This window comes from Amia ocellicauda, chromosome 10 (assembly GCF_036373705.1).
Source record: "Amia ocellicauda isolate fAmiCal2 chromosome 10, fAmiCal2.hap1, whole genome shotgun sequence".
Classification (NCBI taxonomy): domain Eukaryota; kingdom Metazoa; phylum Chordata; class Actinopteri; order Amiiformes; family Amiidae; genus Amia; species Amia ocellicauda.
In genome coordinates, this window is record NC_089859.1 from 20,181,182 (window position 1) to 20,206,049 (window position 24,868).

General features: G+C 46.2%; 1 protein-coding gene across 4 annotated transcripts in view; it reads left to right on the forward strand.

The window, feature by feature from the left end:
* Nucleotides 1-24,868, forward strand: part of cdk14 (cyclin dependent kinase 14) — a 115,324-nt gene that overhangs the window by 1,038 nt on the left and 89,418 nt on the right. For 2 of the 4 annotated variants that reach the window (XM_066715440.1, XM_066715441.1), the window contains exon 2: nucleotides 5,135-5,166. In XM_066715440.1, the coding sequence (XP_066571537.1) occupies nucleotides 5,135-5,166 (32 nt within the window). Of the gene's footprint in view, nucleotides 1-5,134; nucleotides 5,167-17,038; nucleotides 17,132-23,329; nucleotides 23,488-24,868 lie in introns of those variants that run through there. The other 2 variants (XM_066715443.1, XM_066715442.1) reach the window with 2 other exon arrangements.

The window sequence follows — 24,868 nt, forward strand, 5'->3', positions numbered from 1 at the left end:
CGATTTAAAACCCGTTTAACTGACAGGTCAAACTGCAACAATGACGTGTCCGCGGTGACGTCATGACCGAGCAGGACACCTGGCCGCCAGTTTTAAACCCCAAATAACGAGTCTGCCGTTGCACAGTACATACAGTCAATATACTATAGTCTGCGTCTAACAACACAACCCTGGAGTACAGTCTGTGTAGAATATAGTCTGCGTCTAACAACACAACCCTGGAGTACAGTCTGTGTAGTATATAGTGTAAGTAACAACACCACCCTGGAGTATAGTCTGTGTAGTATATATTCTGCATCTAACAACATAATCTTGGAGTATAGTCTGTGTAGAATATAGTCTGCATCTAACAACACAACCCTGGAGTACAGTCTGTGTAGTATATAGTGTAAGTAACAACACCACCCTGGAGTATAGTCTGTGTAGTATATATTCTGCATCTAACAACACAACCCTGAAGTATAGTTTGTGTAGTATATAGTGTAAGTAACAACACCACCCTGGAGTATAGTCTGTGTAGTATATATTCTGCGTCTAACAACACAACCCTGGAGTATAGTTTGTGTAGAATATAGTCTGCGTCTAACAACACAACCCTGGAGTACAGTCTGTGTAGTATATAGTGTAAGTAACAACACCACCCTGGAGTATAGTTTGTATAGTATATAGTCTGTATTTTGACACAACCCTGGCTGTAGTGCTTGATGTCTAGCTAGGTAGTAATTAAAAACACTTTCCCCTTAATGCAAGCAATCATATAATGCATTTTTAATTATTATTATTATCATTATTATTATTATTATTATTATTATTATTATTATTATTATTATTATTATATGTCTTTCAAGCAGGGCACTTTAAATACTTTCCAGCTGTAATAACTGCTATAAAATGACTTTTTATGCTTTAACTTCATTTAATGAGACGCCCACTGTGAGGTTTCCCCCCTCCCAACCTAAGATGTTCAGTCAGGGGCGACTCTAATGACCGGTTTAGGTATTTTTTTCACGTGGAGGTTTAAAACAAAGACCATGGCGTCACCGCTGTGCCAGTCCTGGGGGTGTGAGGTGCACAGAGGACAGGGCCAGCGTGTCATTCCCTGTCCAGTCCTGTCCGTGCACTCTTGTTTTTAATAAACTGATCTTAACCGACCACTGTCTGAATTAGAGCTGTGATTTTCATCATCTACGTTCAGGACTTTAATTTAGCCCGACCTGTCCTGTCTTGCTGGAGGCCGATCGTCGGTTCGGTGCACAAGCCACACGTGCCATTAGAGCAAGAGCCCCCAGTGTTGACTAAGTAATCCATTCACAACGGCTCCTATTATAAATGAAACGAGGAGAGATGGGGCACGTGTGCAGATTTCTCCACTCGATTATTCCAGTTGAGAGATTAGATCCATGGGGGACAGTCCTGTGCAGTTAATCCTCCGTGTGTCTGAAGGTGTCGAGCTCTCGGATGTCTGGATTTCACTGTGATAATTCCAAACCATTTTGGAGACCGACGATATATTCTCAACGAGGGCAAAACACTCAATCTTTAAACTCTGAGGGCCAAGTTCATTCCTCCTTGAACAGGTCTGAAGTGAACACCGCTGTAATAGAATTTAATATTTCGAGTATTTAAAAATAAATGGGGGGGTTGCAGAGGAGGGACCTCATGGATAAACGCAGCTCAAAGCTTAAGTAATCCGCAAACATTTAAAATGTTATAAATTGCAAACGCTTACCCTACAAGTGGAATTAAATATTTAAGGAATTTAACGTTTGCTTGATATTCCCAGGACATACAGTGTGTTCAGTACAGAGACCGGCACAGCTCCGCCACTGCAGTCAATTATTCATGTGAGCACGAACAGACGCTCCTGCGACCATCTTGCAAACACACCAGAGCGGAGTGAATCAGAGAATATGTGATAAGGAAATTAGCGCACTAAGTCAACACGAAAGGGCTTGTTATGCTGTTTGTGTGAGTGTGCACGGGAATGTTGTTTTAGTTCATGCCAGTAAATGCTGATGTGTGCTTGGCGTGTGTTTGAAGATGGTGCTGTGTGTTTAGGTCATGCTTTCCTCACAGATTTTAAACATGCAGAAAAGACCTTCACATACAGCACACGCCACAGACCTGTCAAAGCCCGTGGAAGGCGTGTGCTGCACACACAAACATGTCAGAAACTGATACAGCATCTTTAAGTTCAGTTTTTCCAGCATTCGAATCTGTTGTTTCTTTCGATCTGTCCGTGAAGGACGTCTGCTGCTGCAGTTTGACCCTTTTCACAATCTTTTATTTGTTTTGCACAACAGTGGGGACCACCAGGGACTCCACACTGTGTGCGTTGCGTTGTGTTGCGTTGTGCTCGGAGGTTCTCACTTGCTGCCATTATTTGCCTTGCCAGGAGCAGAAGTGCTTTCTATTATTAATCACCGGCTTTGTAACCCCTGACACATTCTTGCCATCTATGGTGATAAGATTTATCTCTGGAGGAGGAAGCGATCGACAGCCTATTCATTCAGAAATGTTATTTTCTAATGTCTCTGAAGGAGGTGAGACGTCTGAGTGTGTCAGAGCAGAGAGAGATCCGCTAAATTAACAGCTGAGTGACAATTTCACAGCTTTACTTACACAGCATATGTATGCATATATCATATCTGTATCTATGTATAATATACGTATTGATTTAAAACCTGAAAACAAAACAGGAGATAAATAACATATTACTAGTTTGATAGAAACATGAACATTGGTGGGAGGTTATTATGCATTTGAGAGAAATGGAGAAAGTAGCGTTCAGACATTTGAGAATAGCTGCTCTCATTATCCTCGATGAAGTTTTCCATCTGGGTTATTTAGTGACATGTGTCACCCCGTGGAAGGAGGCCTGGGCACGAGTTAATTCGGGGGAATGCTTGGATATGTTTTTGATAGGGAGCAATTAACATTCCTTACAGCTGGAAGTGTCTGTGCGGCTGGCGTGCCGCTTCTCCACACAGAGGGAACAATTTAATGGCTCAGTAAGCATGAGGATGGACTGCGCTCACAAACAAACAGGGAGCGAGAAAACGATCTGGCGAAATTAAACACAAAACAAATCGTAAATAACAACGCTCTTCACAGGGTCTGAGTCCCGCGGTGCAGCTGCCTTTATGGCTGAGAGTGTCTGCCTCCGTTTTGATTATTTCTTTATTTTTATAAATAAAACTGATTTGTTTAAAATGGCCCATGAGTTACTGTTGTGCCAGAAATCATGGCACCCCTTTCATAATCTGAATTTTACCACAATTATAAGAATTCAGAGAAGTATCACAGCAGTGGGAATTCAGGGTCACAGATATTCTTGTCAGTATTTATGAAGTCAGGATATATTTAAATATTCTGATTGTCTTACAAATCTCCAAAAATAAATAAATGTCTATATAAATATACGGGTGAAAGTAGATAAGCTCTATGCATATATATATATACACTCACCTAAAGGATTATTAGGAACACCATACTAATACTGTGTTTGACCCCCTTTCGCCTTCAGAACTGCCTTAATTCTACGTGGCATTGATTCAACAAGGTGCTGAAAGCATTCTTTAGAAATGTTGGCCCATATTGATAGGATAGCATCTTGCAGTTGATGGAGATTTGTGGGATGCACATCCAGGGCACGAAGCTCCCGTTCCACCACATCCCAAAGATGCTCTATTGGGTTGAGATCTGGTGACTGTGGGGGCCAGTTTAGTACAGTGAACTCATTGTCATGTTCAAGAAACCAATTTGAAATGATTCGACCTTTGTGACATGGTGCATTATCCTGCTGGAAGTAGCCATCAGAGGATGGGTACATGGTGGTCATAAAGGGATGGACATGGTCAGAAACAATGCTCAGGTAGGCCGTGGCATTTAAACGATGCCCAATTGGCACTAAGGGGCCTAAAGTGTGCCAAGAAAACATCCCCCACACCATTACACCACCACCACCAGCCTGCACAGTGGTAACAAGGCATGATGGATCCATGTTCTCATTCTGTTTACGCCAAATTCTGACTCTACCATCTGAATGTCTCAACAGAAATCAAGACTCATCAGACCAGGCAACATTTTTCCAGTCTTCAACTGTCCAATTTTGGTGAGCTTGTGCAAATTGTAGCCTCTTTTTCCTATTTGTAGTGGAGACGAGTGGTACCCGGTGGGGTCTTCTGCTGTTGTAGCCCATCCGCCTCAAGGTTGTACGTGTTGTGGCTTCACACATGCTTTGCTGCATACCTCGGTTGTAACGAGTGGTTATTTCAGTCAAAGTTGCTCTTCTATCAGCTTGAATCAGTCGGCCCATTCTCCTCTGACCTCTAGCATCAACAAGGCATTTTCGCCCACAGGACTGCCGCATACTGGATGTTTTTCCCTTTTCACACCATTCTTTGTAAACCCTAGAAATGGTTGTGCGTGAAAATCCCAGTAAGTGAGCAGATTGTGAAATACTCAGACCGGCCCGTCTGGCACCAACAACCATGCCACGCTCAAAATTGCTTAAATCACCTTTCTTTCCCATTCAGACATTCAGTTTGGAGTTCAGGAGATGGTCTTGACCAGGACCACACCCTTAAATGCATTGAAGCAACTGCCATGTGATTGGTTGGTTAGATAATTGCATTAATGAGAAATTGAACAGGTGTTCCTAATAATCCTTTAGGTGAGTGTAGATATATATATATAGGTGGAAAAGGTTTGTTTGTTGTCCTTAGCACGGAATTGATACTAAGTTATAACAATAATTGATGATTCCCTTTGCCTTCTCCATGAAATAAGAGCCGCGCTGGAGTCCCGAGCTCATGCGCTGGAGAATGAGAGGCACTGGAGCAGAGCCAGAACCCAGACCTCATTTGAAGTCAGATTTGTTTCTTTGGAGCGTCTCTTGTTGAGGAAAGCGAGTGTCTCTCCATGATGACTATTGATTACCTTTTTCTATAATTGAATAAAAGTACAGCAGGCTGTGTCTGATGCGTGTGGAGGATGGGTCTCCGGGTCTCGTGGACGGTTACCCCACACGGCTGCCTGAGACACGTGCCGTATGAGGATAAAGGCGGTGACAGAAGCTGCTCACTGTTCTCTACTGTAAAACTTACCCTGACTTCTGTTTTTCTTTTTCAAGCTTTCAAGAAAGACGACAGCAGCTTCGATGAGGTGAGTGTGCTGGTTTCATATTCACACGACTTGTTGCAGAGAATGTTTTTTGTTTTACTCAGTGCCAGTCACGGCATCGGTGCAGAGAATAGAGGAAGCGCCGAAACGAACATATTCTATACATTGTGTTTGATGTGACTGTGTTTTATAAGCCCCTGCTTTGAGAAAGACGTATCGATCGTGAGTGTCCCACCCTCTGTTGTCCACTGCTTCCCCGGCCGAAACATGTCCCACTTCCCCATCCGGTCATGTCAAAAAGTGCCACGGAGTCGTCAGGGCGTGTCAAAGGGAGACGGGACCTGGGGCTGCCCCCCGCCGAGCTCACGGACCTGTCACCCATGTCACAGAGCCCCTGTGAGGGCAGCCCATGTGGAGAAGCCTAGATTTCCTCCCACCCAGGCTTCGGATTGGATTTAAGTGAAAATGTTTATGGACTCAATTTTGATTTTAAAACAGTTAAATGCCTCCATCATGGAACGTGTGTGTAGATGGACAGACTCACAGATGTGCGATTCACATCTTCATCCCTGGAGGCGCAGTGACTGGAGTTGATGGGTGGGGGGCGTCACCGGTCTCTGGTGCGCTGTGCGTTGAATAAAGCGCTCGTCGTTGGCTTCCCCTCGCTGTGGTCACCTGCCCGGCAGTGCGGCTGTGTGACTCTGGTTTTCAATGACCCGATCATGCCTCCTGGGCGGCCTGTGGGGGGGTTTTCTGCCGTTGGTTGGACTCCTGCTGAAACATTGATGCTGAGGAACTGAGTCATTTTTTTTCGACTATATGTGTTTGCATCAGTATAAGATGTCCCATTTCATGCTGACAAGCCCTCCCACTTGGGTTGTCACGCAGGAATACGGCCTGTTGTTTTTGTGTGCTTGCAGGAAGCAGCGGACCCACATTGTGGGGCGGGGGGGCAGCAGCTGTGCGGTCTCGGTGCTGGGCGGCGCTCTCCGCCGATTCATTAGAGCAGAATGCACTTGCCGTGATTGGCATGACTCTGCCAAATCACACGCGATCCTGCTTAATTAGGTATCGATATTAAGGTATAGCGGCATTGATTGTGTCATTACGATACTCAACAATCAATGTATCTTTTGTCAGTCAGTGTCTGTCGACTGACGAGGGGCTTCTCCCAGTGGCCTGAGACGCGTCTGTCAACTCGCACGAGGAATGAGACGCATATTGAGCATAAAGAGGAAAAATAAATCTATTCAGTTGAGGTCAGAAGTATTCACTCCCCTGCATTTAAAACATTTTAGCAATCTATTTAGTTTGTTTAATATTGTACATTAACCTGGACTTTACTTCTTGGCACACTTCCATTCCCAGAGTGACTGACGGTTGTTGCAAAGCACAAAGAACAAAGATACATTAATCTCCCCGGAAGGCACAGCTCTGTCTGTCCCAATGTTGTTATTGGCTCTTTTTTTGTGTTTTTGTTGTCAGTGGTATAAAACACTGTCATCTCCAAACCAAAACAAGAGGCCCGTGGACCAAACAAGATGTCACTTGGCCCTGCTGCTTGTCCACAGTCGCAGTGAGTCCGGCTCTCGTCTTTTCAGCTTTTTCTCTTTCTTTCTCTACCTGCGATCCTGAGGATGAGTTCCCCCCCCCCCCGCGGCTGGCAGCGTGGCGGTGTGTGAAACCTGCCCCACGTGTGGCACTGTGACGCTGCCCGCGGGCGCCGTAATGAATAGGGCCGTCACCCCTGGGACAGCCTCTAATGTGGAGGTTTTTGATTAAAGCAAAGGAGATACACTTGCTCGCTTAATTGAATCTGGTTAAGACAAGAGAGAGCAAGAGAGCGAGAGAGAGGGGAGGTAGAGTAGTAGTTTCTTACTACTACTGTGAGTACTATAGCTCTTAAGGTTGTAGAAAACTACTCTTTAAGCAAGCAGAGACCGGTATAAGTCCATCTCGCATTCACACACGGTCCGAGAAACGGTCACACTTCCTGTGCCATCGTGCATCGAACAACGATGAGCCAATGGGAGGAGGAGACATCTGTGAACTGTTTCCTTTCAGTTGCCCCCTACACAAACCACAGCGCTGTTGTGAAACAAGGTGATCCTGCAGTAATGAACACACCCAGAGAGGGGGCACATCCAGGCCTGTCGTGGCAGTGATTGTCTCCTTGGCATTCAGGCAGGGCTGACAGCAGCGAGATCAGAACAGCTCAGCCCACACATCTCCAAACCCCCGACTCCCTGCGCCTGTGCTGCCACCTGTCCGGTCTCGTTACGCCTGACGGTCTGGATATACTCTCCCCGCACGTATAACCACGAGCACGCCAAGCCCGATTGCGTTCTCGCCAGTGGCCCGAACAGCACAGCCAGCGCCAGCCCTTGTTTGTGTGCCGGGGGAAACGCGACACCTCTGATAAGCAGTGCTCTCTGTGTTCGGTCTTGTCCGAGCGTCGTGTTGTTTCCTCGGCTCTTTGTCTGGTTGTGTTGTGCATGACGACGCTGGCCAGTGATGAGGATCTGTTGTGTTTTATTTACACCAGGTAGAGGATTACGGTGTCTCAGTGGGAAGAGAAAATGCATCCGATAATAGTGTAGTGAAGCCTATTCTTATTGAATTATATAACACTATAAGCACTTAACAGCTGCGATGAAACACCCAGCTTCTATGAACATTAAGTGACTCATATCACATTAAACACATTTAGGTCTTTTTACCCGCAAAGTTGAGGCCCGGCTTTTTACACTTGGTTTTATTCTGATTTATTTCTCTGTAACTTTATAGATCAACTGTTTCCTGCTCTTAAAAGGGAAATGAATCCTTGTTCTGTTGCCTCTTCACGTCTAGACTAAACACGCTGAGTTGAGATTATTCTGACAATCCTTTATCTCATTAGGATTAATTTAAACTGAAAGTCTAAAACAGAAACCAGACGCGGGGGGCTGCCCTGCCTGAGAGGCGTATCTATGCCGGACCCCTTGTGTGCCGCCTGCGCTGCAAGAGACAACCGCCGCTTCTGTCAGCCGGGCTTGGTGTGCAATGGCAAACAAAGGACTGGCCGGTTTGCTATAAAAGGATGGTTATGAGTCTCCCAGGAAAAAATCTTAAGAATCTGGGAAAGAGGAAGGAGCTGCTTCCTGTTGTGACAAGCTGCTCTGGCATGAAAGAGGCAAGAAACTGTGAAACTTTCAGTGAAACTAAAAGGGAAAGGTGGACACACAGGAGTTGTTTTTGTGTGTGTTTGTTTGGGGGTGGGATTGTTTTTGCTGGTTTTCTGCTTGGTGTGTGTGGGGGGTGGGGGGTTGGTGTGGGATGGTTTAATATCAGGACTGAAGCTGAAGACTGAAGGACTGAGGCCTGCAGTGACTCAGCTGCCTGACCGTGTGGTTTGGCTGCCCAAGAGGGGACTTGCCAGGACGTCAGATGCGTTCTTATGCTTCACTAAAAGACGCAGAGAGGCTGGAGGTGTGTGTTGTGTGTTGTGTGTTGTGTGTTGTGTGTTGTGTGTTGTGTGTTGTGTGTTGTGTGTGTGTGTGTGTGTGTGTGTGTGTGTGTTACTCCCTGGGAATGCTGGGCCGCACGAGGTCAGTCGCCCGCAGTGGGAAGATGCTCAACCTGGCCGTGTTGCAGCTGAAACTAACAAGCAAACGGTTATGGATAAGATATTAAATTAATCTTCAAACATTTTAATTGGTGCTCATTTTATTTATTAGTTTTAACTCATTCTGTGCATGCTGGCCTGGGTTCCTGGCGGTCACTGCGCCGCCCACCCTGCTAATCTGATGGGATTGTGTGAGCGTGACGGCAGATGCAGCTGCCACTAAATGCTGCCGCGCGGGCTTCTGTGACCTTGGCTTTGAAGCGACTGCCCACCCGAACGCTCGGTGCTGCAGAATGTGCCGAGCTCGGCAAGGCACTCAGGTCAAGGAAACCGCAAACCACTCGCTTCATAGCTCCTGGTTCAGAACAGTGCCGTACCTAGCATGTCATTCGGGGATCAGTGTGCTCTACTGTACTGTTGTAGTCAGTGTTTCAATATCTCTTCCCAAAAAAAAAAAAAAAATACACCCTCCGCACCCCAAACACCACCCGGCTCCAGTGTCCAGTGTTCAGACTGACTACTCAGACCCCTGGAGCAGCTCAGTCTTGTGTGTCTGTGTGTGTGTCTCCCGAGACTCAGTGCTAACAGAACAGGCCCAGCTGGCTCTCTAATTGAATTTCAGATGCTGCTGGAGTCTCAGTGATGCAGTGGTGCAGGAATGCAGTGGCCTGGCTGCTCATAGACAGGGTGACCTCCGGGGTGCCGCAGTATGCCACCAAAATAGGGTCTTTAAATGGGAGGGTTTCCTTTGCTTAATGTTGTCCATTCATCCACAGACTTGTCCCAGCCACGCAACTTGCATATAAAACATACCCTTACGAATAGAGCGTGCTGTACAAGGCCAGGGCAGCGGTGCGAGCTAGAGAGGATGTCAGTGTAAGATCATCTCTCTGTCTGTTCCACAAACTCTTTTGCTCTGAGAAAGCGGGCCTGGAAAGACTGCGTGGTTTTCAACACCGCCCAGCTGCATGATGTAATCCTGGGTGCGTTTGCCAGTGTTGAAATAGGAAGCGCAGTTTGTAACACGAACAGGGGGAAGGAAGTGTCCTTTGTGTTGGGTGTGCTTTGGATAAAGAAACAACAACTTTCTCCCTCCTTCTGAGAGAGAATCGAGGCGTCATGAATCTGTCGTTTCAGAGCGCAGTATAGCTGTGCCGAGTTGTTTTTAAAGTCACTGTACTGAAATGTGATGTCTGCAACAATATGTGTGGAAATGGAGAACTGCTTGCTTACGACTCATTTCCTGTCCAGGAAGTAATATCAGATATTATCGGACAGGCGCTGGCAGCAGTATGCGATCTTGTTCGGCCTTATTCCTGCCTCGGCCCCCTCCCACCGAGTGGTGGTGTTGTAATTGTGTGTCCCTCCACCTGACCTCGGATGCCTTCATCACCCTCTCTCTGGGGAATCGGATGATTGTCTTACAGCAGTCTGTGCGTTTCCTGTCCAGAGTTGAAATGGCACAATAGAAAACATTGTCTTCTGTGACTTTAGATGCTGCCCGAGTTACTCTGAGAGCTACTGAGACTGCAGTGTTTTGAAAGGTGACATAACCACGTGTCCTTGCATTTCTTCTGAGTTATAACCTTGCATTTCTTGTGGTGTTAAGCTGAGTATGTGCACAGAAGAAACTGAGTTTTCAGTCACAGATCGTTCCACAGAGATGAAAACTATGTTATTAAACTGAGCAAAGTGCGTTTCTCTCTTGGTTACTTGTGCTGATACTGACACCCCAGATATATTGGGCCCGGGTTGAACACGCTGCCAGAGCCCTCGTCCATTAGACGGCAAGGACCACAGGTCGATAGCGACAACACTCATGCAGCACTCATGTCTGCTCTGTTTTTAGCTGTTTGACTAAGTCAGTTGACATCTTCTTGTAAGCATTTGACGCACCAGAGCGGCTTCTGCTTATCAAAAATGCAGTGCCATCCCCCACGCATTCAGTCTGCACTTACCTCCACATTAGTCATGGCGTGGCTTTCCCACAGGTGTGTCTTTTGCGAACAGGCCGTGCTTCCCAGAGAGGCCCTGCCCTGTGGAGGCTCGTGCTGGCAGGGATCGGGGCTGCCTGGGTCTCTGTGGTGACTCTGAGGCCCCGCGTTCTGATAGAGGAGTCTTTGTCACCTCAGAGCTTTCTGTGTGGTAGGGAGGACATGACTCGCGTGCCAGAGAAAAACAAGGCTGATTTAGGACCGAAACTGCAGTACAGTTGACCCCACAAAGCAGTGTGTGGCTGTTGTGATGATGCACAGAGCACAGAAAAAGTGAATTTGTGTCTGGTTTTCCTTACTGCCCACAAGGCCAGTAAGTATTTGTTCAGGGTGAAGTCCTTGCAGACGGAGTGATGTCCGCATGCTGAGCTGTTGTCCGCACATCCTCAGACACACCGGCTGTTAATCACCAGATCAGCGATCAGACGGACAGGCATCAGTGTGAGCAGGAGGCCCAGACTGCGCTGGACGCTGTGGCCCCAGGCCTGAGTGATAAGGAAGCGCATGCAGGACAGATAGCACCATGAGGGCGAGAGTTCAGTTAGTGGGGGAGATGAGGCGATGTCACTCCCCCACCAACTGCGGCCACTATCAGCAGTGAACACGGGCTTGAACGCCATGTCTTCCAGATCAACAATGACACGGAAGATGTTTTATTTTTATATATTTTTCCAACCAAGTATTTTAGTAGTACTGGTAACTGCCGAACCAATGGACAGTGTTTGTGCATGGGGGGGGGGGGGGGCTGTCCATTCTGGTTTGATAAGGTAACATTTATTCCCCTTTAGTATGTCTTGTTTTATTTTGGGCAAAAAGGGAATGCAGCTGGTACTGCACGGGTTTCCCGTCCTTCAGAAAGGGTTTCACAATGAAATTGCCCGCATGAAGCAATCCTTTCTCCCCCCCACCCCCGACAGGCTTTGCTGGAATTCAAACATTTCTGATGCGTTGGGTGACAGGTGTTTGTGCCCCACAGTTACTGATGAACTGTGTCGAGATGTGGTGGCATTTTTAGACTTCACACAACCCCCTGCCTGTTCAGTGTCAGATAAGACAATATTTCTCACAGAATCTCCCTGTAATAAATGCTTCAGCCACGTGCTGTCGGGTTGAGTGACAGTAATGCTACATTTGGGTGTCTGCTAAATTAAATGAATGTGGTTACTGAAAGGACAGGTATTGCTCAGAGCATATGCAAAGCGTGTGTCTTTCTGTCATTCAGCGAGGGACTCTTATACCCGTGTCGGTCACGCCTATTTCAGGTTAATTACGAGTATCCCATTAAAACCATCAGCAACAACACATACCTATAGGCACCACAGGCTCTGGTTTGGATGTTCAAATAAGTGGTGCATCAATAAAAAAAAAAAAAGTTCTGCATTAAATCAGATTGAAAGGTGATACTGTACAGTGTATGAAAGCCCGTTCTACTCTGGCACCGATAGCCTCACGGGTACGGAATGAAATGTGGAAAGATTTCATGAAGGCCGAAGCCTGTATTCAAGTTAATTTCTCCTTTAGTTATTTTTCTCGGATAAAACAGATTAACTGAATAGACAGAAGAATCCAGACTCAATCAAAATAGGGAGGTAAATATAGGCATTATTATTATTATTATTATTATTATTATTATTATTATTATTATTATTATAATGGTGATTATAATAATATATTAGATGCATTTATTCAGGGTGACTTGCATGTCTCCCAAACACTTCCATACAATGTACTGGATTCCCCCGTTGTGAACCGGCTAATCTCTCCCTGCCATTGCTTCCTGTCGAACCATCTCTGTGGTGTTCGCGGCGGGGGACGGGGCTGGCCGGTGCATTGTGGGGCCACGCAGTGTGAGACAGAGGAGAGCAGGAGGCATGGAAGTGCATGGGCTCAGCGTTAACAGTCGGGGTGTTAGTGGGGTTTCTCTTTAATTGAATCCTTCCACTTGATGGGAGCTGAATTGCCCAATATGGGCTGTCAGCAGGGGGCTATGCCCTGCTTTGTGAGGGGCAGCTCAGGGAAAATCGCTCTGTACTGTTGATACTTCGCCAGGAGCGGGAGGAGCCAGCGCCAGACAGTCTCTCCCGAGCTTCGGCCTGCTGAACAGGGTGACATCTAGGCAAGGAAGAAATCGGAGTCTTGAGCCACACGCTAATGGAGAACTACAAACCTGCACTTGGTGGCGGCTGTATTTATTGTCAGATGCTTGTGTGAATAGAGCTGCTGTCAGGTTCAGCTCTGGTTAGCTGTTAGCAGGCGGGCCAGAGGTTGAATTAATCCCACCCAAGTCTCAAGAGATCGCCAGGGTTGTCCTCCTCAGACATGTCTTCAGTCATTGACCGTAGTTCAGCTTTATGGCAAGATATTTTTCGGCATGCTTTTCAGCTGAATGAGACACGAAGGTGTATTTTCATATTTAATTTTGGTTGATAGATTAATTAATTAAACACAATCGGATCCTTCCAGAAGGATCGTGGATCAGTCACTACTACTAGCCATGCAGTTGGATGAGCTCGATGCGCCGAGACGCCTCTACGCAACCGTTCCTGTGTCCTTATGCAAGCCACCAGACCCTGCACTGTATTGTATGGTGGCTCTCCAGGGCCAGAATCGCCAGTGCAACCATCTTCCATCCCAGTTCTGACAAGACGGAGGATTGCTTCAGAGGTCTAATGAGAGCTGGCACTGCGGTGAGGTGGCTATTGTTTTTGAAGTGATGTTGCCTCAAAAAATACTAATCAACCTTGAAAAATCTTCACCGGGGTTTCTTTGAGCTTGTTGGTTGTGGTCAGAAAGGTCCGGTCTTGGCTGTGATGTCCGAGGCTAATACACACGTCGCGGCTCAAGCCATGAACGCGTCCCTCTGGCATCGCTCTGGTCAGCAGAGATCACAGTAAAGTGTTGTGTGCTCCCTCGTCACTTATATTAGTGTAACCTGAGGATTTGGGGTCAGAAACGCAACTCACATTTACCAGATGGAAATGCAGGGTTTTGCAGGGTTGAGCTCACTTTGCCGAGAGTCTGCTGTCTATCTTTAACAGTAAAATAAATAAACAAACAAACAAACAAGTAAATAAAAAATCTCTGCTCGACAAGAGAGGGTGCTGTACACTGCGTCTCCGAGTGTGCTTTTCCACACGCTGTCGTCTCTGACACCTGACACACACAGGAGTACGGCATGTTTTTCTTTTGTTCCTTTTTTATTACTCATTTGAGACCTAGGAGGTAAATTAACACGGTGCCATTAGTGAAATCTCAATCAGCCTTTGATGAAGTCATTATAACTCTCGCCAGTGAGAACGCATAATTAGGCTTGGTGAAAAAGATCCCGGCAGTTTGTTCTTGTGATTGACTTGATGAGTAACATGTATGTGCTGCTGAGGGATGATGTGTCAATAGACGGCCGTTACCTTACAAATGGCTTCCTCTTCAGACACAAAGTAACCGAAGATCTTGAGCTGACCCAGCTCAGCCAGGAGCGTCCCTCTCCCCGGCGGCCAATGTGCGACACGAACAACCTTGCATTTATTAGTTGTTTTAATATAGTCTGTGCATGCTCTGTAATTAAACTAAGTATCGAACAGAGCTACGTTAGGGCCAAGCACTTTACTGTAGCGACACTAGGAACTTTCCCCCCCTGTATGAGAGACCCTTAAAGAGATTTTGAATTTAAAAATCTCCAGAAAGGACATTTAAATCTTGATTTTAAGGTTGGGCCCTGATGGCAGCGTCCAGTATAGTTTTATCAATTTGTCAGGGCATGTTCACAGCTGTGCCAGATGTGGTTGCACTTTTTGGGCGATTCTCATGTTTGTGTATCTTGGTGCTGCTGCTGCTTTTGTTCTTGTCCTTCCCTCTGCTGTGGCAGTGGCTGTGTTATCGTTATACCTGACACAATCAGTATTCTGCGGTTAGAGTCGCTCTGCTATGCTTCCCGATTTCACTTCAGTTCCACTTCAGCCAGTGGCACAAATTAATAGAAACCATTTAATTGCTTTTGTTGCCTTTTAGAAAAATACCCTGAAAGATTTATCCGATTCTTTCCCCACTTCTTTTGTGTCATCTTGTTCCTCCTCGTTAGCATCAGATATGTTTCAGCTTCACACGACGATGATTAAATAATGATGAACGTGGCTCTGCGTCTTTTGAGGACAAGGCTACATTGCACACATGCGCACTGTGCAGGAAACAGGCTGAGCGGAGGGCCTGTGAGATTGAGAGAGGCAGTGCCGAGGTAGTGTCCCCCCCCCCCTCCAGGTCCGCACAGGTCGTGTTTGCTGTTCAGGAATGTGTTGGCTGACCTTTCTCAGCAGATATGCGAGCAGGAAAGGAAGAATGTGACCTTTTCGCTTGAGACGCACCGAAATGAAATGTCCTGTTTGTGTGATTGAGAAACTCCTGCTTTTCAATCTGAGGTAAATATTAAAAAGGGCAGCAGGGGGACTGTGTCATTAAACATCTCCGGCAACCTTTCATCAGAGGTGCGAGGGCCTCGAATGCCCCTGTGTGTTTCTGTAGTTCGATAAAAGGTTAGGCTCTTATCCAGGCTTTGGTCCTGTGTTTACTTTGCTTGGAGCTGCAGGTCGGCCGTGCTTTTGCCACATTGGTCAGAGTGAATGTAACAGAAAAATACACAAAATTGTTCAGATTCGTTCCCATTGGTTTCATTTCCATTGAATCTCCACCAACCTGAATAATTGTACCTGAAGCCTTTAAATAAAAGATGTGACACATTCAAATGTCAAATTCCAGCAAGTGTCATTCCTTGCGCTTTATGTGGGGGTGTGCTGTTTATTATTATAGTGCAGTACACATACGTGAGCGTGAATACATTACATTTAGATTAGACTGAAATATTTAAACTAGAAGTGTAGTCTGAAGCGCCGTCCCACACTCGAACAAAACGCTCTCCCCGACTCGAACAAAAGTGGAGGAACGACAGTCTTTTGCTGCTGCGACTGCAAGCTCTGAGTGTGACCCACTTTATTCTCTGAGACGGCATTAATAATCCAAAGGCTGTTCTCCTCGGGATCTTGGAAAAGGTCTCCTGCTTAAAGTGATCTGTGGAGAAGTTCAATTGAACAGTTTCCATCGGTGAACTCTGGGTCAAGAGTAACAGGGGGGACTTTGTAATACAGGTGTCCTTATCTGATGCAAGGATACAAAGAAAGTTGTGGAAAAGGGTTTCTGAGGCCTGTTTCTCTGAGCTAACAGATGCTCCCTGAGATCCACAATGCACTGCTGTCCTTAGCCCGATTTGACCGTTTCTCAGTCCCCGAAGGCTAGGCTTTCCTGTAGCAATAATACTGGTAACCGCATTGCTTTTCCCATGACCTCTGGTGCTCTGAACACAGATCTGCACCGCAGGAGGGACCAGTCTTAAGACCACAGACAAGCGGCCCTTTCCAGGAACAAGTTGCTCTCCGGTTGGCAAATCCTCTCTGATTCGTCATATGTAATGCTTCTGTAAATAACGTATGCCGGGAGATGGGTTAGCACCAGGATCTCGGAAGCCCTGTTATTTATTCTTCCCTATGAAATGCAGTACACATCAATCTTCCCAAAGATACTGTGGGCTTAATCCTGGGAGGAATTCAGAAGAGATTTAGAAATGGAGCCTTTTGGTTTTCTTTGGGATGGTTTGTGACGTTCGCCTGGTGTGAAAGATGTAGACGGAGTCGGAGTTGGAGTCGTAATGTTTGGTTGATGGCTCTGTATTCCTCTTTAAGATCCTCTGAACTGTGTCCCAAAACCAGACTTTGTATTTCTAGGTTAAGTAAAGAGCCCCAGACAGGTGGGGGTAGAACTGTACAGTAACTGAAGCCCCAGCATATTCAGACACTGTAATTAATTTAAAAAGCCATTTTAATTAAATATCCTTCTTGCTTTCTCTCGTTCCTCTGGGCTCTAACCCCGTACTTTGTTTTTTTGTTATTTTTAATCACTCTTGCCTCGCTGCCCACACGCCGGCTGCTATGGCCAGTAAACACCCAGCAGAGAAACTAATGGAGGAGGAGGGATCCTTGGAAGAAATACAGATTGAGTTTCAGCTTCGGTACTTAAAACAGAAAAGGCACAGAATGTTTAAAGTGAATTTCTCTTTCTCTCAATCCACGCAAGGCTGACAACCTCCCCTCACCTCCCTCTTGATAAAACGGGCCACAATCTGCCAAACGGTTCCTGTTGTCGTGCGACACCCCCCCCATACAATAACACATGAGTGATAGTAGACCTCTTCACTGAAGCAGATCTCATAGAGTGCATTGTAATGCCTGGAGTTCTTCTGATGCAGTTCTTCCCGGGAGACATTTAAGCATTTTCTAAGAAAAGAAAGGAAAAAAACGAAAAGGAAACTTAACCTCTTCTCCGCCACGGCTCTGTATCCCTCATTCTCTTTGCTTTGAAGTTCCTGGTAGGCCTCTCTCTATATTTATTTATGTGCTTTTTTCCCCGCAAAGTTTTCTCAAAGTCAGAAAGCGTTTTGTATCACGTGATTTTCGGAAAAGCTACTGGAGAGGTGGTCCGTTAGTGTGGCAGGCTTTTCAGACGGTTCCCTACAACCTGTTTGTTCAGCGCTGTGATTTTTTTCTTGCCACAGATTCATGTAAACCTCTGGGCTGGAGCAGCAGTAGCACTTTGATTATTATCTATGAATGAACATTACAGTTGACCCTTGACCTTTCCACAAAGTAAACTATTCAAAATGTTGTGAAACTAGCAAGAGAAATGTCTTCATATTCATCATATCATTCCTTATAGGTTGCTGTTAGGTATATAGTACCAATGGATCATTAATAGGAAACAATGTTTTTAGTTTCCAAAAGTTACCTTTATGGTGACCTTTGATGTTTCCTTCAAGTTCAACCTTACTATGACTTAAAAACTTCCTAATTTCTCCTAGAAGGTGAGACTCAAAGCTGTGTTCTGGCTTCGGATTTGTAAAGAACATTGTGGGTTTATAGAAGAAATGGGTCAAGATCTTGACCTTTGACCTCTATTTCAATGTCAATCAGTATTTATGGTTTATATTGCCTTAAAGAGTGTAGATAGGCTAATGGTTGCTATGGAACTTGGATAGGAACTCGTATATGGTCTGTTAAAAAAAATGTCCTTCAGTGTGACCTTTGATCTTTCCTTTAGGTCACATTGAGTGTCCTATTGAACACCTATAGGAACCCATGTATGACTGATATGGAAATGCCCTTTCCCATGACCTTTGACCTTCCTGTCAGGTAAATGCGAAACTGGCTCGTCTGTCCTTGCAGAAAGAGGTTATTGAGCTGCTCTACAGCTATGATTCTTTTAAAGGTGTTTACATATGAATGCACTGATCAGTAACACTTTTAAATTATGTCATGGGCATCGTTTTACCACGCAGATGAATTTCCAGAAACTTCTAAATCTAGTCACTAGTAGCAGCCATGCAGTTGCCCCCCCCGCAGTGTGATTTCTGTAGGAGTCCTTTAGGAAAACGGGCAGGAATCTGCATCGACACCAGTACGCCAGTACACTCTCCGGTGTGTCGGAGTGGGCTCTCTGGTGTGTCAGCGTGCTGCTCAGACTTGGGGGGGTCTCTCTGCTGTGTCAGTGGGCACAGTGCAGGGCTGCGGACTGCGGGCCTCGGACTCTTCTTTTCAGATCCCACAGGCAGCGTGTCTCAGAGATAAATAAATCGGTGCAGGACTGGAGGGAGAGTTCATCTGTGATCTGACATTAGGGCGCCCCAGTGTCAAACCCCCAGAGGTGCAGCACCGCATTCCGCTCCACCTGAGCTCATAACTGCGTCATCGAACTTTTTGGTGAAGTTTAGAGCCATTTGACCTAAATAATCCTGAACAGCCCTTTGATTGCCACTTCATCCTATCACTGATTAAAACTCCTAGGGAAGCCAGTGTCTCGCAGGCAAAGAGAGATATTGTTCCATTAATTAGTTCTTAATTAATTACCGGGCCCAGCTCTGGAACAATTACAGCATTTCCAGTATGCCTTTTTTTTTTTTTTTCGATCGATCTGAACTGTTTGTTTGTGCTCGGCCGCTGAGTGTGGAATAACAATGAGGCCACGATGAGAAACAGTGCTGTGGAGAGTTTATATATGGGTTTATATACCGCTGTGGGTGGGATGATCTCCTGGCTGCACAGCACATGTCATGTCACCAATTCTGCATTAGTGTTTAAATACTACGGGGCTCACCCAGATTCCAGATCTGAGGGGTGCAGAGAACGATTATATTCACAGGATGTTGTCCAGTTTGTGGGATCCTTCTCGGCTCTTTGAGTTTTACAATCCTGCCTCATCTTGTGCTCTGATGACTGACGTTGCGTCTGCGCTGCTCTTTATCTGTTGACTTTTATCTTGTTGACCTTTTCGGCCACAAGCACGCAACGATCAGCGTCTCTCTGTGTGGCTCAATGGGAATTGCCAGTCTTACTTGTTTACCTTCCCACTTTGGCGACTTCGTGTGCATTTTTAAGAGACCTTCGAGCCCTGAGCTTAGATGTGTGAATCAGGAGTTTGTTATTTATTCTGATTATGGAAAGCTGCCAAAGGAGACTTTGTTTGTTCTTGTTTGTGATGCCTGAGTGATGTAATGTTTGAGTTTCTGGTTTATGGATTTCACTACCAACGCTTTCCTATTTGAATATTGACTCTACCAACATGGCTGCTTGACCACAATATTATAAGATGCAGTGGTCCAATTAGCATGTCACATGTTCAGTCGGTTGTTGGTTCTTCACAAGCACACTTAAGTGTTTGGGAACATTTTCATTTCTTGGACGCCATTGGTCAGTTGTTTTGGATGTCGTTGAATTTATCGGTTGAGAATGTGGAAAAGTATTAGTTTTTGTGGAGGAATATGTGCATTTTTGGGGACTTGCACAGATACTTCTGCTTCTTACACACGATTCACGAGAGTTCTTTGTCTTTGTTTCTGCTGGTTCCTTTTATTTCCCCTTTAATCTGAATCGATCTGCTTTGTGTCGGTGCGAGGCCGCTGTGTTCGGGGGGGTGTGAGACGGGCGGCAGATCTGTGCTTCACAGTAACAAAGGGGCGGACGATAAATCCAGTGTGAGACGCAGTGCCGGAAAAGCATCCGGACAACATCGGGTGAAGCTGAAATGGTGATGAAATGGTTGTTCTGAGCCTTAAAAGCTGCTTTGAATGGGTGTGTTTGCTCTGCAGCTTAAAGAACACATGTTGCCTTAAACACGGCGAAGGGGGAAGAGTGGGAGGATTTAATCAGCGTTTTTTATTTCCATTAATAGTAATAATTAAGCAAAGAAGGAAGACTGTGTTGTTTTGCTGCAACCAACACGCTTCTCTTCAGTTTTTTGCCCGACCCGAACGATCCCACAGATGCCGCCCGCCACCATCGCTTCAATTCCTTTAAGCAAACTGGGAATGTTTTGTCGTTGGAAAAATAAAAATAAAAGAATTAAATGAATGAATACAATCAATCACAGTGAAACATCCTCAGTGCATTTTTTTATTTTCTTTATCGCTGCGTGTGATTAAGAGGGGACACCTGTGAAAAACGTTAACCTCTGCTAATCGAGCGAGTGGCTGGTCTGGCCGTCAGTCATCGCTGAGGTGAAACCTAAAGCGGCCCACGGCGCTCTGTGGGACCGACCTGGCACTCCTGCATCTAGAACCAATTTCCATCTTTTCTTCCTTCTCCATCATCATATATAAAAAAAGAAATTGCAGCGAAGCAATTAGTGAGGCTATTTAGCTTCATCACAGCAGGAGACGGGCTATCAGTGTGAAAGGTGAGGGGGAGAACCTGCACACACACACACACACACACACACGCACACTATTTTACTACCCGGAGTACAGATCACTTCAAGATTAAAATATGTTAATTAGAAGAATAGTCTCCAATGATATATTAAGCTAATGGCAAGCGAATGGGTTTTTAATGGCACTCTTCCCTGTGAGTGGATCACCTGCTGCCAGCTGTCAGCCTCAAACACTCTCGTGACGAGGGCCGACTTCATCAAACGGGCCCCTGTGCCAGGGCATTGTGCGGTCAGGATTCAAGATACACGACTCGCCGTGCCACAGACCCGACCCCTTGCAGTTTGGCCCTCGAGCGCTGCTTCGCTGTGGCCGGGGTGCGTCTCTTCAGGGGAACCAGCTCACTGAGAAGACGTCCTTCTGCCTCTGCGGATCCGGGGGCACGTGCAGGGACAGCGCGATGTCTGCGATGTGTGTGGTTGGGCTCGGCTGCACGGCCGGAGAGAGCGGGGAGCGACTCCTGGGAGGGGGCTTGTTTCCACACAGGCCCGCTCGTGTCTTTGTCTCCTGGCTGCTCGCCCTCGCTGGGCGCAGTGCCGGATCTAGCACACTCGTTTCTCCGTCTCTGAATCCAGTTTTGGGTTGGCAAAGTGTCAGGATGATGGCCATTAATAATGCACGGCGCAAAATGTTCTCTCCTGTCGGGACTCGCCATTAAACCACACAGTGAGCATCAGAGCTCGAAACCTTGTGCCGGGGATCCCAGGACCTCTGTCATAAATGTAAGACATGGGTCACGTAAGGGCAGCTTTTCTCTGGAGGTTTATTTGAAGTGATAAGAAAAATATATATTTGCATGTCTGTTTTCACTTGGCGATTAATCCGTCTGGAGGCCAATCCCAGTGAAAGTCTCCCAGTGAATCCCACTTCCTGGAATTCCTACCAGTAGATCCTGTTCCAGGCATGAGCTGCAATCCTTCATCTCAGGATCCCCTTTCTGGCACACGGATACATCGTCCCGGCACACGTCTCATGTGAAGATGGCGTGGCCCATTCCAGAGGAGGCCAGTTTTCTGTGCTGATGTGGGTGGCTGTTTTCTGTTTTCTCCCTTTGTGTTGGTGTGCAATATGGCTGAGTTCATGTAGCAGCTATGTTAAAAACGCATCAGTCATTTTAATCAGACTTGGCATTGAGTCAGAAACAGGGACAGGGATTTGATTTTGGTGAATTACAAAGAAAGATTTGAGTTTTTAATGTTGGGAAGAAGGGTAACTTTTCCAGTGTGGCACAGTAAACACAGTCAAGAATCAAGTGAATTGTGCTTTATTGAATGGCAATGAATCGCATGTTATGACGGAGCTTAGAAATAACATGCAGCTGGAAAAAGCGATGCTGAAAACACAAAAGTGTCATCGGCAAAATGTGTGTCTGTGTGAAGTCTTAGTGAAACACACAGGAGTTACATGCCAAGAGGACGGTAACTTCGGGGATTCACCATGCTCAACCTGTTGCTTTATTGCTCTTCATCAGTGGGTGTGTTTTTCCTGTGTTTTCATCATTTTTACATTCTTCTCTGTGGCCCTTATTTTGGGCAACAAACCCAAATTTATGCACGCATCTTCACTTCACTGCATGTAAACCAGTTCAATCAAGGGGAGAGTTGTGTAGTTGTCTGACTCCGGTATGTCCCAGCAGAAAAGCAGTGAAAAGCGCATTTGTAGTTTGTAGCAGTTTGTGTCACTTGCTTCCTGCTGTCATCACCGAAACCAATCAGAAACACCAAGCCTGCTCTGGAATTACACTCACAATTAAATACGTCAGACATAAATACAGCTCTGGAAAAAATTTAGACCACTGCACATTTTTCTTCAATCAGCTTCTCTACATGTATGGCAGCCATTCCACTCCATTCATATTTTTATTTGGAATTTGGGAGAAATGTTGTCAGTAGTTTATAGAATAAAACAAAAATGTTAATTTTACCCAAATACATACCTTATAAATCGTAAAACCAGAGAAACTGATAATTTTGCAGTGGTCTCTTAATCTTTTCCAGAGCTGTATGTGCATATTGTATTATTCATATTTCAAAATCCTTATTTCATGAGTCCAATACTGTTCATATTTCATTGTCACAAAGACAATATGTGTGAAATGTTTTTGCCTTCATTGTAAATACTGTCCTTTATACCTGATCTGTGACTGTAACTATAACTGCTAATTAATATAATAGTACTTAGCATTACAAAATCACTGGAATTATAGGATGGATATCTGGTTTAATATTTAACTCATCGTTTTAAATCAGATAATACCAATATCTTTTTGGCAGCTGCTTGTTTGTTTGCACTTTGCTTTGATCACCCTCCACACAATCACAACAGACTCCTGCTTTGTGCTAATCCGATCAGACAGTAAAAAATGGAGAAAGAGAACTGTATAGTGCAATAGTCCCCCCCATGCACACGCACATAATCAGGTTTTGTTGTCTCGTTGCGAATGAGATCTATGTTGGTTCCGTCGGCCGGGGGTTTCATATTTCACGTGAGTGCTGCTGCGCTGCGAATCGATAGCCTTTTTAAAAGCCACACGAGTGAGAGTGGCTTCGGCTGCACACGCATGGCTGCAACGATGCTGCATTGACTGCCGATCACAGCTTCCTTGAAAACCCCAGCGGCCGGTCCATCTCCGCACGGGGTTCGACTGCACTGCCTGCTCTGCGTCTGACGGCCCCCTGACGCGCAGAGAGGGTCTCCGCAGTGTGGCATGCTGTGTGTGGAGCGCTGGCTTTAGCCTGGGAGAAGATCTTTTTTTATCAGGCACGCTGGGGAGGGTTGAATGAAAAGAAATCCTTTTGAGTTCCCCCTCTCTATATGTAGCTGTAGTACAACCTCACCATTTCAGCCTGCTAGGGCAGAAAGATGTTTTGAGTTCATTTGCTGAATGTGATTGGCCTGAATGCATTTCATGAACACTTCAGAGCAGCGCAGGTGAACTGGTCCTGCCAACAGTTACAGCACTAAAGGTAAGAGCAGCAGCTGGGCTGTGGTTTCTCTGTGGGGGCTTTATCCTCCCTTTTCTAGGTTTTATTTTTTAAAGCAGCGATGCATGCTTTGCAGAGGAGCATTCCCGAGGTAGTGCACACACACACACACACACACACACACACACACACACACACACACACACACACACACACAGATGAGCACAGTGCAGTGTTAGTGCAGGGCTGGTGTAAAAGCCTCCTTAAACCTCTGTTGTTAAATGCTGGCTGTATGCAGACGATCCACCCGGTGTGGTGGTCTCGGGGGAATCTGTCTTTGGGGGGGAGTGTGAGGCGAGAGCTGAGCCCTGCAGTGTCTGAACAGGTGCTGAGAACATTTGGGTTTCAGCAGGGATGTGGTTTCTGTTGTTGTTTTGTTAGTGTTTTCCCTTTGCTCTGCGGCTGCGGTTTTATTTGTGGGCCTCGTCTCAGTATTAGCTGCTACACTGAGCCATTAAAGACACAGGGCGGCAATCTCAGCGCTTGGCTGTACGCCCTCTGGGACGCTACCGGCCACTTTTCCATCTGCGGACGCACACAGTCCGACTCGCTGTGGGGAGCGTCGAGCCCATGAGAGTCTTCTCGGGTCTCTATAGAGGAGCAGAGCGGGTGCCCACGAGCTCGCTGGGCAGAGTCGTCTAACAGGGGCACACCAGCGGGGGGGATGTTTAATAGTGTGTTTAAAAATCGAGAGGAACAGGCAAGGGTCCCATTTATCCTCCGTGTTTTGGATCAGTTAATGCAGAATGAATTCAGTGCAGCAGCTTTTTTTTTTTTTTTTGGTGTTCCTCTCTCCATCCCTCTGCCTCGTGCCAGCCGTATTCCATGTCTGTGTCATGTGTTAGCGGCGGGAAACGTGGCCACTGTTTGTGGGGAATCAAAGGCGGGCGGCTCTCGGAGCTGCAGGTACGGCGCAGGGGGCGGATCGCGCAGTAATGGCACACTTGAAAATGGACGGTGCTTAGGCACTTTCAGAAAGCGCTTAATTAACCGCACATCGACTGGGCGGTCTTGGCAGTGTGGTGAGGAAGGCGCCCAGGAGGAGAGGGAGTCATTAGGTGTATTGTTTATTCCAAGAGAAGGAGAAAAATAAAAACACACAGGGTCAATGCAGAGCCGGTGAGCTGTTTGAGCACTGTCGGAGTGGTTTGACTGCTTAATTCAGCACACGTCTCCGGTCTCACTCAGCACTGGGCCAGTACCAGCTGAACCCACATGCGATTAATCTGTATCCGAATCTCCGTCTCTCCCTTCTCCCTTTATTCACAAACCCTGTTCGATATCAGATACAGAACTGTTGGACTTTAGCCAGTGGCAGCACAACACGCTGGACTGGAGGGGAAATGAGTTATAGCAGCGATGG